This window comes from Botryllus schlosseri, chromosome 9 (assembly GCF_051294905.1).
Source record: "Botryllus schlosseri isolate E-star chromosome 9, Bs_hap1, whole genome shotgun sequence".
NCBI classification, from domain to species: Eukaryota; Metazoa; Chordata; class Ascidiacea; order Stolidobranchia; family Styelidae; genus Botryllus; species Botryllus schlosseri.
This window is the reverse complement of record NC_137244.1, coordinates 23,590,664-23,604,159: the sequence shown is the minus strand read 5'-3', so window position 1 is coordinate 23,604,159 and position 13,496 is coordinate 23,590,664. Positions and strand designations below refer to the sequence as shown.

General features: G+C 40.4%; 2 protein-coding genes across 2 annotated transcripts; both read right to left on the bottom strand.

The window, feature by feature from the left end:
• Window positions 1–1,154: 1,154 nt before the first annotated feature.
• On the bottom strand, window positions 1,155–7,135 carry LOC145447362 (rhodopsin kinase GRK7-like). Its single transcript, XM_080325779.1, has 9 exons — window positions 6,834–7,135; window positions 5,462–5,577; window positions 5,295–5,401; window positions 4,314–4,514; window positions 3,871–4,010; window positions 3,664–3,812; window positions 3,472–3,603; window positions 3,332–3,406; window positions 1,155–3,264 (listed from the first exon to the last, which is right to left on the bottom strand). Exons 1-9 carry the CDS (start codon window positions 7,062–7,064, stop codon window positions 3,126–3,128), a joined length of 1,290 nt encoding a protein of 429 aa, XP_080181905.1. The 5' UTR covers window positions 7,065–7,135; the 3' UTR covers window positions 1,155–3,125.
• A 411-nt stretch (window positions 7,136–7,546) lies between these two features.
• Window positions 7,547–9,273, bottom strand: LOC145446620 (uncharacterized). Its single transcript, XM_080324966.1, has 2 exons — window positions 9,028–9,273; window positions 7,547–7,798 (listed from the first exon to the last, which is right to left on the bottom strand). The coding sequence occupies exons 1-2, from the start codon at window positions 9,271–9,273 to the stop codon at window positions 7,547–7,549; spliced, it is 498 nt and encodes a 165-aa protein (XP_080181092.1).
• Window positions 9,274–13,496: the final 4,223 nt, after the last annotated feature.

Here is a 13,496-nt window from a genome sequence, read left to right as displayed (position 1 = left end):
CACGCTGTGGCAGTGGTTCCCAAACGGTGGGGAATTCAATGGTTTCTGGTGGGGAATAGACGCATTTGTTCAGAATTATATACAGGATAGTCTACATATTCACGGAGACACAGGCGCAATTACCGTTACCTGTTAACCGCTGTGGAATGTATGTATCGAAAATTATATTGCGTGTTATTCACGAAACCTCATTTTTAACTCTGGCGACACAATCGCACCCAGCACGTGGAATTGACGTGGAATAACGCTTTCGCCAAATTTTGAGCGTTACTGGTATTGGTTCACAATACGTTTTATGTTGAAGTTATAGGCGATTGTCTTGCATACTGCCATATACTGGTGTGGTTGTTTGTCTTGTGTAGTCAAACCAGCCAATAGCTGCTCTGTGATGACGGAAGTGCTGGGTAGTGGGGAACAGGGCCGTTACTGCCGCACCCAACCACCCCAATTGGGGGCGAGCTCGAAAGGGCCCAAAGTTATTTCGTGAATTTACATAAATTATAGAGTATTTTTAATCCCACCTTTTCACATTTTTTTCGCGTGGTGTGCGCGATTTAATATTGCCGGATATCTTGATTATTGGGTACCCTTACCCCACGAAAATACGTAGAATTTATAGAAATGAAGACTTCGGCGTCGGCCATTAATGCACCACGACGCACCACGACATATGAAGTTATAGGCCATGCAACGTGCGACTCCGAGAAGTGTGCCATAACGATCAACAGCGAGAAGACCTTTGCCGAGAAGGAATGCCCTTGTGGTGACCGAAAACTTCGATATATATACATTATACAATATACATATATGTTTAATTGTCCATAGGCGGCTGAATGTTCCTATCCTGGCCATCTGAACCCCACAGGAAAAATGCCATCCCGTAGGGAAAAATTGTTTGCCAGCAAAGCAATGCCAATTTGAAATCGTGTGTGCTTTTTAGTTTGGGCGATATCCATATCTTTTGACATAGCAGATACAGGAGGTCACGAAATAGCATAATGTAATCAAGTCAATATACCAACGGGTCCGCCCGAAGATGTTTAATTCTTATTTAGGGGTCCTACCTTTTCCAACACATCTCACTCAGCTCTACCGGAAAATCTGATTACGTGAGCATAGAGAGGGGATAAAAAAAATTGATAGCAAAATATATGCAATTCCTGACCATATTGACTGATTCTAACATGAATTACGGTGTATAAATTTTTCGAAATAAGGTAACGTACTAAACAGTAGACCCAATGTAGATGATAAGTAGCGGGGAACAGTGTACACTGTACAGGCTGCGCTATGGCAAATTCCCTGCCACCATGCGATGACCTTTTTGAAGGCTGGGAACAAGTGGCCGATCATGGCTCTGCGCACCGCTTCGGTACAAGCCTCACTGAGAACATAAATGGGTTGGAATGGGTCTTACATCTGATTTGTGTTGCAAATTCTGATCCGCACCACAACAATCCCTGCTGTTATGGCAACTGATATTGTGTGAGAAGCCGCAACTTGAACTATGATCTGTTTAAGACAGCGGAATGCATTGAACTTACGCTGCTATATGAAAAATAGATTACTATATTCATCGATTCATTTGACATTTGATACAAACATTTCTTTTCACGTGCATACTATATCGATCTCTCATGCTATATATATAATCTATAGATATCAAATACAAAGAATACATAAATATATACGCATCAGTAGCAAAGTCTTACATATGAACAAACTAAAATATCCATATAGAAATATATTTTCCGATTACTCAAGTTGTGTTTGCATTGCCTACACTTGCATTTGGTAAAGTGATTCGCGTATGCAGTGTCTTGAAAGGCCTAGAACAGCAGTTCTCAACTGAGGGTCCGCGAAGCATTTTCAGGGGTCCGAGAAGCCTCTAAATTTGCAAAATGGTTAATGACCTAATTTGTATTTCTTTAAATTATGGAAATCATGAGGCAGTTTCACTTCATCGCTGCTAAAACTGCAGGACTCACATCGACAGAATGGACATTTTGTTGGGGTTTGTGGTAAAATATAGAAGTCGCAGTTGTGCAGGTCAATCAGGGTGACTTCGAAATGTTTGCAAAACCCATTTTCTCCTGTGCTATACATAACCAATATTCCTGAATGACTTATAAAGATGAGCTGCTTGATAGAAACGATTAGGCTGCATGGATGTTGTATGTTCATTACAAAATATGTTTATCAATTTTGGTGCCATATATGTTGCGTTCATACCCAAATGTCTCGTCGGAAGCGCTACGCGTTATTTTTATATTCGCCATCACATACATTGGCGGACATGGATTTTCGGCACTCGTTCGTATCAAATCGACGATGCGGATTTTCGAGACACAATCACGTATTTCAAGAAATGCAGCTACACTGCTACAAAAATCGCTTTCAAATAAAAGTCTTCTCAATTTCTACATAAATAGTATGATGTTATTTTGAAGAAAAGACATTTTGTTGCTGTTTATCACTAGCCTACATTTAATATTTGCACAAGACATATGACGGTTACACGATAGGTGAGCTAGATTTGCTCTAAAACTTTGGGTCTCCAAGGGGTCCGTGACGGTTCAAAAGGGGTCCGCTAAGACAAAAAGGTTGGGAACCGCTGGCCTAGAACGAAAGTGGGCCATGCTACAAGTCGGCAAATGAGGAATTGTAATAAATATTATTGAACTGGTATTAAATGACTAATGTAGTCGAAATACCAAAAACAATCCACTTACAATATACATCCCATTTGCCACACCGAACGCAAAAGAGCTCGTAATTAGGGTACGTATTTAAGAGGTTGCTTCATCTATACGTCTACAGCCAAATCGAAAGGAACGGTAAAATCAGGCGTGCTCGACAGTCTTTACAGACAGTCATAACCGAAGCAACACGTTTGAGGATATCCTTCACTACTTAGAATACCGAGCATGCAGTCGAAACGCCATATGGATACCAAAACAGCAACAACGCCGCATCTGTTTTATCTTTGACTCGCTAAAAATCAGTTACGAAACTTCATCATCGACGTATGTAGCGGTTCGCTTAATCCTGCTCCTGATCATTATTTTACATGCGGGTTGGATGAAAACGACTTCGATTTCATCAATCTTTTACCAACCAATTTGTTATAGTATGGTGCAGAATTTTGATTTACTTCCCTCGTCTTTCACAACGAATTTGGGGCAAGCTCCGCTCTTATAGAGTTCCATAATTTCATCATAAACTCCGCACGATATAATTTCTTCTTGCCACGGTGCAGGGTTTCTAGTATCGTCAAAAACATATTTGAAAAATACTCTCTCCTGCATCTGACAATCCACACTGTGTCTACCTGCCCGTGGAGAATTCTTCGTAAAGTTTTGCGTCTTCGTCTGTGAGCTTGATTCCTTCGGCGTCGCTTGGTAACCTGTGTGAGATAGATTTTATGCGCAGCGCTGAATCCGCAAGCGCTTACGTGATCTATTTCGTTACTTTATGTTGGAAGCATTTTTGGCGTAGACTTCGTCATCGCTCGGAATGAAGGGTGGCTCTATCAGCCCCGCTTCTAATCTTTCCCAATTGATCTCTTCAAAATATGGGTGATCCATGATCGGCCGTGCAGACCTGTGGAAAATATTGTCGATCCTGTCGCTAAAAAGAAAATTTCGAATGCTCAGAACTTACGGTAAGTCCTCTGCTAAGCGTTCGTTAACATCTTTCGCGAGTAAGGCTCCTATCAAGTGTAATAACTCTGCTTTATGTTCCCGTTTGTACGCCACGTCGTCATTTTTTGTCTTTTCGGCGGTCAAGTCTTTGTCAATTTTACGCTTCGACTGTGTTTACAGCGACTGAGGTGCTGATGTGGATGATACAGCGAAGCATTCCACTTACCTTGTCTCGGACTATGAAAGGCCCGCGACCTTCACACATCTCGTATATCGTACAGCCCACGGCGAACCAGTCAACTCCGTAAGCGTATTCGCTATTGTTCAACATCTCCGGGGGCATGTACCCCAGTGTACCGGCTTTACCTGTTTATTTATTGATCGTCGTCTACTATGTATCGATCGAAATCGATCATCACTATAACGTCGCATTAACAAACAATGTCGATAGCAAATCCTTAATCCCCACTCGTATGGGACGCAAAGGCTATATATAACTTGTCTGCACGCAGTTCAGTTGCAATTGCTGGACTACCGATAACTAACCTACGTAGGCCTATATTTGGAAAACGAATATGAATCTAATAATAACGCACAGAATCAACCAAGCAGAAGTCTTGACTTATTACGCACATCAACCGAAAAGCATCGTAAAGGCTGAAACATTACCTGAGGTCTTCTCATTCTCTTGCAATATGCATGCCAATCCTAAATCGGCTACTCTGCAGTTACCTCTACTGTCTAGCAATACATTCTCCGGTTTCATGTCTCTGTACAGAATGTTCTCGGAGTGCAAGTGTTCCATGGCCATGGTAATTTGGGCGGAGTATATTTTGCAGCGTTCAGGACTGACGCCTTTATTTTTTCGGTCTGTTTGAAAACAATGTCCCGTTTCATAAGAGCCACACATTAATTATAGTATGTAGTATCTGTTACTTGTTTTATTTGTTAGATGCTAGATGAGAAGATTACTGACTGTAAATGTCTCAATAATTTCTTATAAATAGCAATAAGCACCCTGCTTTGACGAACGGCATGGCTTTTAAACGGCTTTTGCCATAACTAACCTAATACGCACGTTTGATGTACGGCAACTCTGGTAGTTATGCAACGTGATGCCAGAAACTTTTCAAATAGAGAAAACTTGAGAGCAGAAAAAGAAATACTCAGAATTACATGATAAAATGACAAATATCTCTTAAGGTGCCAATAGGAACGGACGGAACGGACGTGATTTATTTTTGTCCTTGATGTTTTTGCGGCATATACACCGACTCATGATAGACATACACACTATCTGCGCATATGCATGCCATGAGTGCATGACTGGCATGGTCATTGGTCATCCGTGAAAGCAATGCACAGAATCACCTCAGAATCAGATTCGACAGCAGAAGTGCTGCGCGAGGAATACTTTATGGAGAAAACGCAGCAAAAATTCTAATGACCATCTTCAACTACTGGATTTTTATAGTGAGAGTTTCTCAAGTTAGAATGGGCAGATGAACGACTTCCGTTGACCTATCAATAGATTACACGGTTTGATGCCACCGGTTCTTTGTAATAGTTCATCAACTAGTCGACTATAAATTCATCAATTTTCTAATACATGTGCATTTTTGAGCAGAGACGCTACATGCCACGACTCACCTACTTCGTAAATATGAAACTTCAGATCCCCTCCTGATAGAAGCGTCATTATGAGATTCAGTTCTTTCTTACTTTGATATGCGTAGTACAACGTAACTACGAAACGACTGAAATATGTTTGTGTTACATTCTTGTAAATATTACTGGTAAAGAATCAGAATCTGCACCTGTTAACTCGCTCTAAAACCTCCTTCTCGATAAGAATTGTATGCTCCGCATTTTTCTTCTTCATCCGTTTCTTGTCAATTTTCTTGCACGCGTAAAGCGTTCCTGTCAAGTGTTCCTGATACGAATGACAACGGTGAATCGTACAGTGATTATGTGGCATTATAAAATCTGGTTTATAAAATCGCATTAGTTCATTTCGTAACAAATGCACATTGGCTCGCATTGATAAACACATTCATTCGTGCATTTTTTTGTGATCGGTGTAACCATAGTGTCCTATATGGTGTCGACACAAGCAAATCTCACGCCTCAGTGAAATTGTATCACGTCACAATTTCCATTTGGCTACAGGCAATTTGACGGTCATTTTTGACCGGCTTGCCGAGCATTAAATTTGGTAAAACGGATATCAATCGAAAGCCGACTCTGCACTGATTACGAAAATATAAATTTTATTCCGTTCGCGTCCCTGGAACCCCCACAATCAGCCTCGAATTTTTCATTGTTATGGAGATTGGCATTGGGACGCAACAATGCTGTCTGGCTCTTTTCCTCTTGAGCTACTCTCTCGTTTCGCTAGACAGCATTGTTGCGTCCCAATGCCAATCTCCATAACAATGAAAAATTCGAGGCTGATTGTGGTGGTTTCGGGGATGCGAGCGGAATAAAATTTATATTTTCGTATTCAGTGCAGAGTCGGCTTTCGATTGATATCCGTTTTACCAAATTCAATGCTCGACAAGCCGGTCAAAAATGACCGACAAATTGCCTGTAGCCAAATGGAAATTGTGACGTGATACAATTTCACTGAGGCGTGAGATTTGCTTGTGTCGACACCATATAGGACACTATGGTGTAACCGTCGATTGATAAATATGTCTACGATGGGTGTCCGATATACCAATGAGCCTATTTACGGCAACTCATGCAGCATCCCCAACAACATAAGAAATGATAAAATATCCAAACTAAGCAGGAGTGGAGGAGAAGTGGACTACGGATGGCTGGTCAATGGTCAATTGGTCATAGACTCAATTACTATGAACGGCCCAATCAGTCCTGGAACGGCGCACCATCCGTATTGATGTCTCGTAAACACTTCCGTTCAAAGTTATGCACGCTGAGACGTATGTGCTTGGGAGCCTAGGGCCTAGGCCATACAATTATTCGGTGGGCAACCACGCTTGACGTATGAACAAGACCATATGAATTTTACTCTTTCAAAAATCATACCGATTGCCTACCCAGGATTATTTTGTAAACCTACAGATAGTGCCGCCAACAGTACTGATCTTAGCTAGGTCTGGCTAGTGGCAAGTTCATTTTGATTTCCAATGTCGTTTTCCTATCAAAGATTTAGTGCGTGTCTACCTGATAGGCGTACACTTCTCCAAAGCCGCCCCTCCCGAGAAGACGAAATTGGGTGAAGCAGCTTTCGTTCGCTTGGTCGCCTTCGATGTATTTCCACTTTAGATACGTGCGAAACTCTTCCGATTCTTTGTACTTCTTAAACACTTCTTTAGCCATGTACGATATCACTTCCGACTTGCCGAGGTCCAAAGCTTGTCTGATACACTCATTGAAGACCTTTTCGTTTTGCATATTTTCCAATGATAAACTGGCGAGGGCAGATAAACCCTCATCAGTTCCTGCTGGAAAGATGCACGTTCAGTATACTTCAAATATAAAAATATTAATAGTTATTGGAATTATCAGCGGTTGTATTAGTTTTATCCGATAAGAAACGCGTTGTAGGCTACAATGTGATACACAAGACATAATGCGATGTAGTAATCAGATCATAGGAGGCGTAGAAACGATAAGTTACGGTATCTCAATATAGCATCCACCTCGGCCTAATGCCCAATGCAATAGTGTTCGATCTTTATCTTTCGGCTGTCTTTCTATGTTATACGATATATCACTAACTTAGGTTAGCAATCTATAGTTAGATCCTTTGGCTTGCTATTTTCATTCGCTTTTACATCGTCCTTCCCCGGACCTTTCCCCGAGATTGTTGTAAAGACGCCGACTCACATCAGGCCTACCTGCACGACACATACTAAAAGCTATCTCAAAGTATCTCATCTCAAAATGTTAATAGGGCATATGGCGATGATGTTCACTACATGGTACTTCGCTAGAATTACAAAATTACTGTTACGTCTTGTTAGAACTAGAAAATTCCTGCTGGTTCTACCTGATTTAATCGCTGTTATCAAAGGGGCTTTCGCATCGTCGGAAATGTAATTGAGATGAGCAGCTCCTTCAGCATTCAAGTAGTTTGATACGATACCTTTCAGTTTTGCCTCTCGGCTTCCAGCTTCTGGGTCGAGCTGTCAATTGTGATATTGCAACTTTTGAAACGCGTTCGTGCTCAGTATTTGATGGTGGGATAAACTTGACAGCTGGTTGGATTTAAAACAAAGCGTGTTTAAAAATACGTTTTAAACAATTTTTTAAACCAGTGGTGTTAACCGGGGTTCCCTAAGAGACACTCTCTTCTCATTGACACGCCCGTCTAGGCCCACAATGGTCACAGACGAATAGGCGCGGTGAATAGTGGAATTGTAACTGGCACGCCGTGTGTAGTGGCACAGACAGGGGTGGTAGTTGGGGTTCGAACTAGATTTTCATTCTCGACTGAATTTCTGGACTGATCTCTGAAAGGGAACAGCAGCAGCTGCACTGATTAGCAATAAATATTCATTATAATGATACTGTTCATCATATTTTATTGGTTTTATATTCTATTTATGCACAGTTCGTGTTGTGCATGTTATGTTCGTGCATTTACGTTTTAGTGTCGTACAACTCTTTCTTTCTATAGGATTAGTAATTACCGCCAATCATTATTTCCTCGTGTGTCGTGCTTGTATTTATACCCTGTGTTCTGTTGTCTCGTGGTCTTTTATTTAACTGCACTCTGGATCGTGTCGCTGCCGTAAAGTTATACTGCTGATAATATACTGATTTCTTATTGCAACCTCGTCGCATTGAGTTATTGTTCAAACAAGATCAAGAACATAACAGTGCACTAGTATACTATAGTAATATATAAAATGTTGGTAATAATGTACATATTATAGCCTATGTGTCGTTAGACATGTATTGCGGTTGATTTTTTTTACTCAGCGGAAATTCGTGGTACCCAGAAGGCTTACTGATCAGCGTAAGGGTTCACCGGGTTTCTAAGGTTAAAAACCACTGTTTTAATTTAAAAAATATTGCCGGCATAATAATATAAAAATTGGCCTAAAATACATTCGAAAAACCCACAAGCGTGAGTGTAAGGTCGACTTGAAATAGAAATACCAGACAACAGCCAGGTTATATGTCAATTAAATCAGTCAAATTCTCTTTTTAAACATCAACCTTGTTTTAAACACTGGCGTCTTAAATTCATTTTCATTTTTTACAAAACTCTAAGGGAAGTGAATCTACACACAATATCAAAATTCCTGTAATTCCGTCTCTGATTTTGCACCATCTCTCAATACTATACCTATTGTGTATCGTTTCCCTTGTATTCAAAGACAACAGGCGGTTGAACAATTGAACATACCTCGTATTCCTCCACCGCCAAAAGGAAATCAGAAGCATTTTTGGTGCCTTTATCACTTTTGGTAGAATATTCCCGAAATAACTTGTTACCGATTGGTTCAACTAAGCACATTTGCCGAAACTGGTATTGCTCTTCTGTTTCTGAACCCTTGTTCGCATTAAGCTTCGCTTTCACGCGTTCTAGCGTTTTGGCGCAAATCGAATCATCTGAATAAGAGCAAGGAGCCTGTTGGATCTTACCGTACATCCATCGTCATGCAAATAGGAAGTTTCGTATAAAATAAACTTGTATTAAAACGAGTTATAAAGGCTAAGGACATAAGGCCTTCTTGACTGGCTAGAACACAGAAGAATAGAGAAATAGAAGCTATGGTAACGGTTCCGTTTGTCCGTCAGCGACTTGGTAATGGCACAGGACATCCGAAGCCATTGATTCAGGCACACTGACCTTAGAGTAGGATAGTCTGTATAGTGACTCACATGCAGTGCCGATACCACGATTACAACTACTCTTGGGTTATTCGGTAAGTATAAATCGTCACTTAGGTATGTTGGGACCAGGAGCATATTTGCGATTTACATAGTATTTGGGGAAAAGTTGCACGATAACTATAGTTGTGAGTTATGCACCATGTTACCCAGTCCCAATACTTCTAGGTCATACAATTATTATCTATAAATCTGATATTACAACCAAATCTCAGATATGCCTCATTAGCCGGTCATCATTTTCTTGCATAGGCTCTTACGTCGTAATCAGCAGTCTGGGATTTAATACCTGGGAAACGAACTTTCTTTACATATTTCTTCCGGTTCTCGACGCCATTTTTGGCGTGAATAAACAAATCATTGGCAACAATATCTTCAATATTCGCTACATCCATGATTTGCGGTTGTTTGTACTTCCAGCGCAGTGTCCAAATATATTCACTTCGTCGGAATGATCACACTTTTTGCAAAATTACCATGTTGAAATTTTGTTTCCTTGACTGGAATTCTAACTCACACAATTCTATTCCAATGCTATCCTATTGACGACAGAGATCAGCATTGCGACGGTGATTGAATGCGTCAATTGTTAGTAATGTTTTCATTCATGCAAAAGCAGAACGCATTACGGTAGGATTACACGCTCACCTGATCAAGGAGCTATCAGTATTATAAAGCAATCAATAGACTGCTCATTGGAGCACTCGGAATCTCCGTGGTCTTGAACAATGTTATACATTTAACATTTGTAGGTATGTCCGCGAGTCGAGTGGCGGCTTTTCGCAAGGCACGCTGTTTTCAGAGGACCCCTCAATTCAGCCAGCTTCTATCGCGGCGATTTGTTAGTGAGAACGTAATAAATATTAGTTCGCCAAATCTCTAAAAGCAATAGTGAATGCTATTGTTATTGAGATCAGACAAGTTCATTCCTGATACAGCCACAAAGACGATTTCATGGTTGATTTGTGATGGCTTAGGGTTTTTTAAAGAGACAATAATCATCTTTACTCCTGTCAAAATGTAAAAACTGCCAAAGTGACGTCTATGATGATGGATTTGATGTGATAACAAAATGCGTGGCGGAAGTTATCCAACCTCATCATCGCCACCTCTGTTGCGCTGTCTATTAAACTTCAATTTCTTATCTTTCACGGAAATATTTATCCACTAATCCCGGCGTGAACGTTCCATCGTGATTTTCTCCATTCATTGTCATGTATTCACGGAAGTGTGGTTAAATGCGCCACACATATGCGGGAAAGTAGGCACAGTGGCCAATACATCGTAATCGCCAAACTGCATCTGAAGTCCTGGCTACGGCATGGTATGGTATAGAATGGGACATTTCCATACTCCATACCTGCATCAATCGTTCCATACAATACTTACAATTTTCTATACCATAGCAACATTTTTCCATACTTTCACAGTTGTCCAACCTCTCGGATAATATTCTATTTTTGACGAATGGAATTTTTCCGGCATTAATATTCTAATTACTTTGGATGAAATCATTAATTTAAATACCCCTGATGCACCTATTTAATCCCCAATTTCTTTGTGGCATGTGTCAGCGATGTAGATTGCCTTACCATTGAAGGCGGAACGTAAAATATATACCAGAATATTTGTGAATGGCAACAGCAGCTCATGACATGTGAAACGAGTGTGGTAAAACGCGCCGCTAGCAGTAATAAGGAGATATCATATATACAGAATGACGTAGAACAAAGGTAGTGCCCCAATAGAATATATCTTGGAATACAATTTCACATCGCTGCAAATCATCAGGGATTTGGCGACAGCGGGTCACATGACTGATTCCCTCACCAATGTGTGGGTCATGCTCATTAGCTTCATTAGCTCACATCAGGGTGTCCATTCTGTCATCAGGGATAACAAAATTTAATGGAGTTACGATGCGTGTTGGAGGCCGACATGGCGTAACATATTGCGTGATGATCATATGAGCAAAGCACGGGAAATGATTCCAAAGTTAAACATAACTGCTACATTCTCGGAGCCAACGATTTTAAAACTCCTCTTGGTAGTATACGAAGTGGAAGTTACGATAAGCGAAATGTAAGCTGTAACGCCACGGCGGTCGGATATCGAGTGGTACTTTTTATGGTGTTCAGATTGGAATAATTATCATTATTTTTTCCTTCATATGCGCGTTGTACAACATTTTATCTTCAAATAGATGACTATCGGAATGCGTGACTCTGATTCGCAGTTTGAGATATCAACGTAGACCTGTCAGCGAACGATTTTCTGAGGTATGGAGTCGATTTGACAAACCGAAAGTAGGATCAATGTCATGGTTCTGGCAAAACTGCCAAAGAATGGATGCATGGAAAAAGAATTCCATACCATGCTAGAAAAATGCCATACCATACCAAACTTGATATTTCCATATTCCATACCGAAATTTCGTTCCATACCATACCATCCTTCCATACCATACCATACAATACCATGCCCTGGCTGCAGCACGAATCGTAATGTCAGAGGTGTATGTTACGTCGTCTTTACAAAAAGTTCACATACATACTCAATGGTGCACGAATACGAGGAAAGAGAATGCGAAGAGCGAGGAAATGTGTCAACAAGAATGACAGCGAAAGATCAAAATCGAACACCGCTACTTCGAGCATTATTACGAGTGATATCAGTGGGCCGAGATGGATTGATATGTTTTTGATTATTACAACTCTATTTGTTCATTACATCGTATTGTACACAGTGTGTTCTGACCGGATGAAAATATTATAACCGTTGATACATACACCGATAATGACACATGCGGTGGCTGCAAGCCAAGTTATCAAACGTGTGGTTATGCTGACAGACTCAGATATGTCACAGAGAATGGAATGAATGTAAGATATCTATTATGAATGTTATGCTGTTCATTCCATTTTATAAATATATGGTGTTCCGCAGGGTTGTATCCAAGCCACTAGGTTCCGACTCACAAGTCATTTTGACTCTTATAGTTTTGACTCTAGTCAAGTCGAGTCATTTTCATTTCACCACCGAGTGAAGTCAAGAAGCAATGGGTCGACTCCAAGTCCAAGGGTTTACTGTTTACCGTTCATTATCGAGTTCACTTCAGGTTCAACTCGCTTCTGTAAAATTCGTTGGTGATATCGAAGGCTTCACAATTCACATTCATAATATACTCATTTTCCCACTCTTCGGACGTTTATTCAAACAAATAAAATACTGTTTCTGGAATTATTTTTCAATCATCATTTCTGATTGAATAAGTCATATAGAATGAGTATAAGTCATATGACTCGGTCGAGTCATGAGCCATGTCTCGAATACAAGTCGAGTCACTGCATAAATTGACTCGAGTCGAGCGATTTTCCATTTTTAAGAAAGTGACTCGAGTCAAGTTGAGTCAACGAAAACCTGCGACTCGAGTTATTACAACCTTGGCGTTCCGCAAAATGGCTAAAGGTAAATCGAATTATCGAGGCTATTCAGTGCAGGCATTCCCTTGCTCGTGGTAATCACGGAAAGCACAACCAGGGGCATTCATAGTTTGGAAAACCTGTGTTGTAATAATTTTATTTGGTACAGTAAAACAGCAGCAAAATATAATGCTAAGCCACTGACCTCTATTAACATCATGTAGTAAATATCATCACACCAGTGATGCGTGCTGTCATAAACATGTAATAGGCCCAGAATCATACTGCAAAATCATCAGAGCGATATATTTTCTATCAGAGATATCATTGCTAAGGTATTATAAATGTCAAGTGACCCCATATCTCTTTCTGAGTAGCATATCTCATAATGCCAACTGCTATGTTTTACACAAATTATATTATAAACTACCACAGTAACAGATTTACCATATTGCCAGTAGACTGCTCAGAATCCATATTAAACGTATTTTATGAAGCGCCTTTTATTGTATTGTCAATTTCGTGTCTCATAAGCCAGCTGGCACCGACTTCGTGTGAC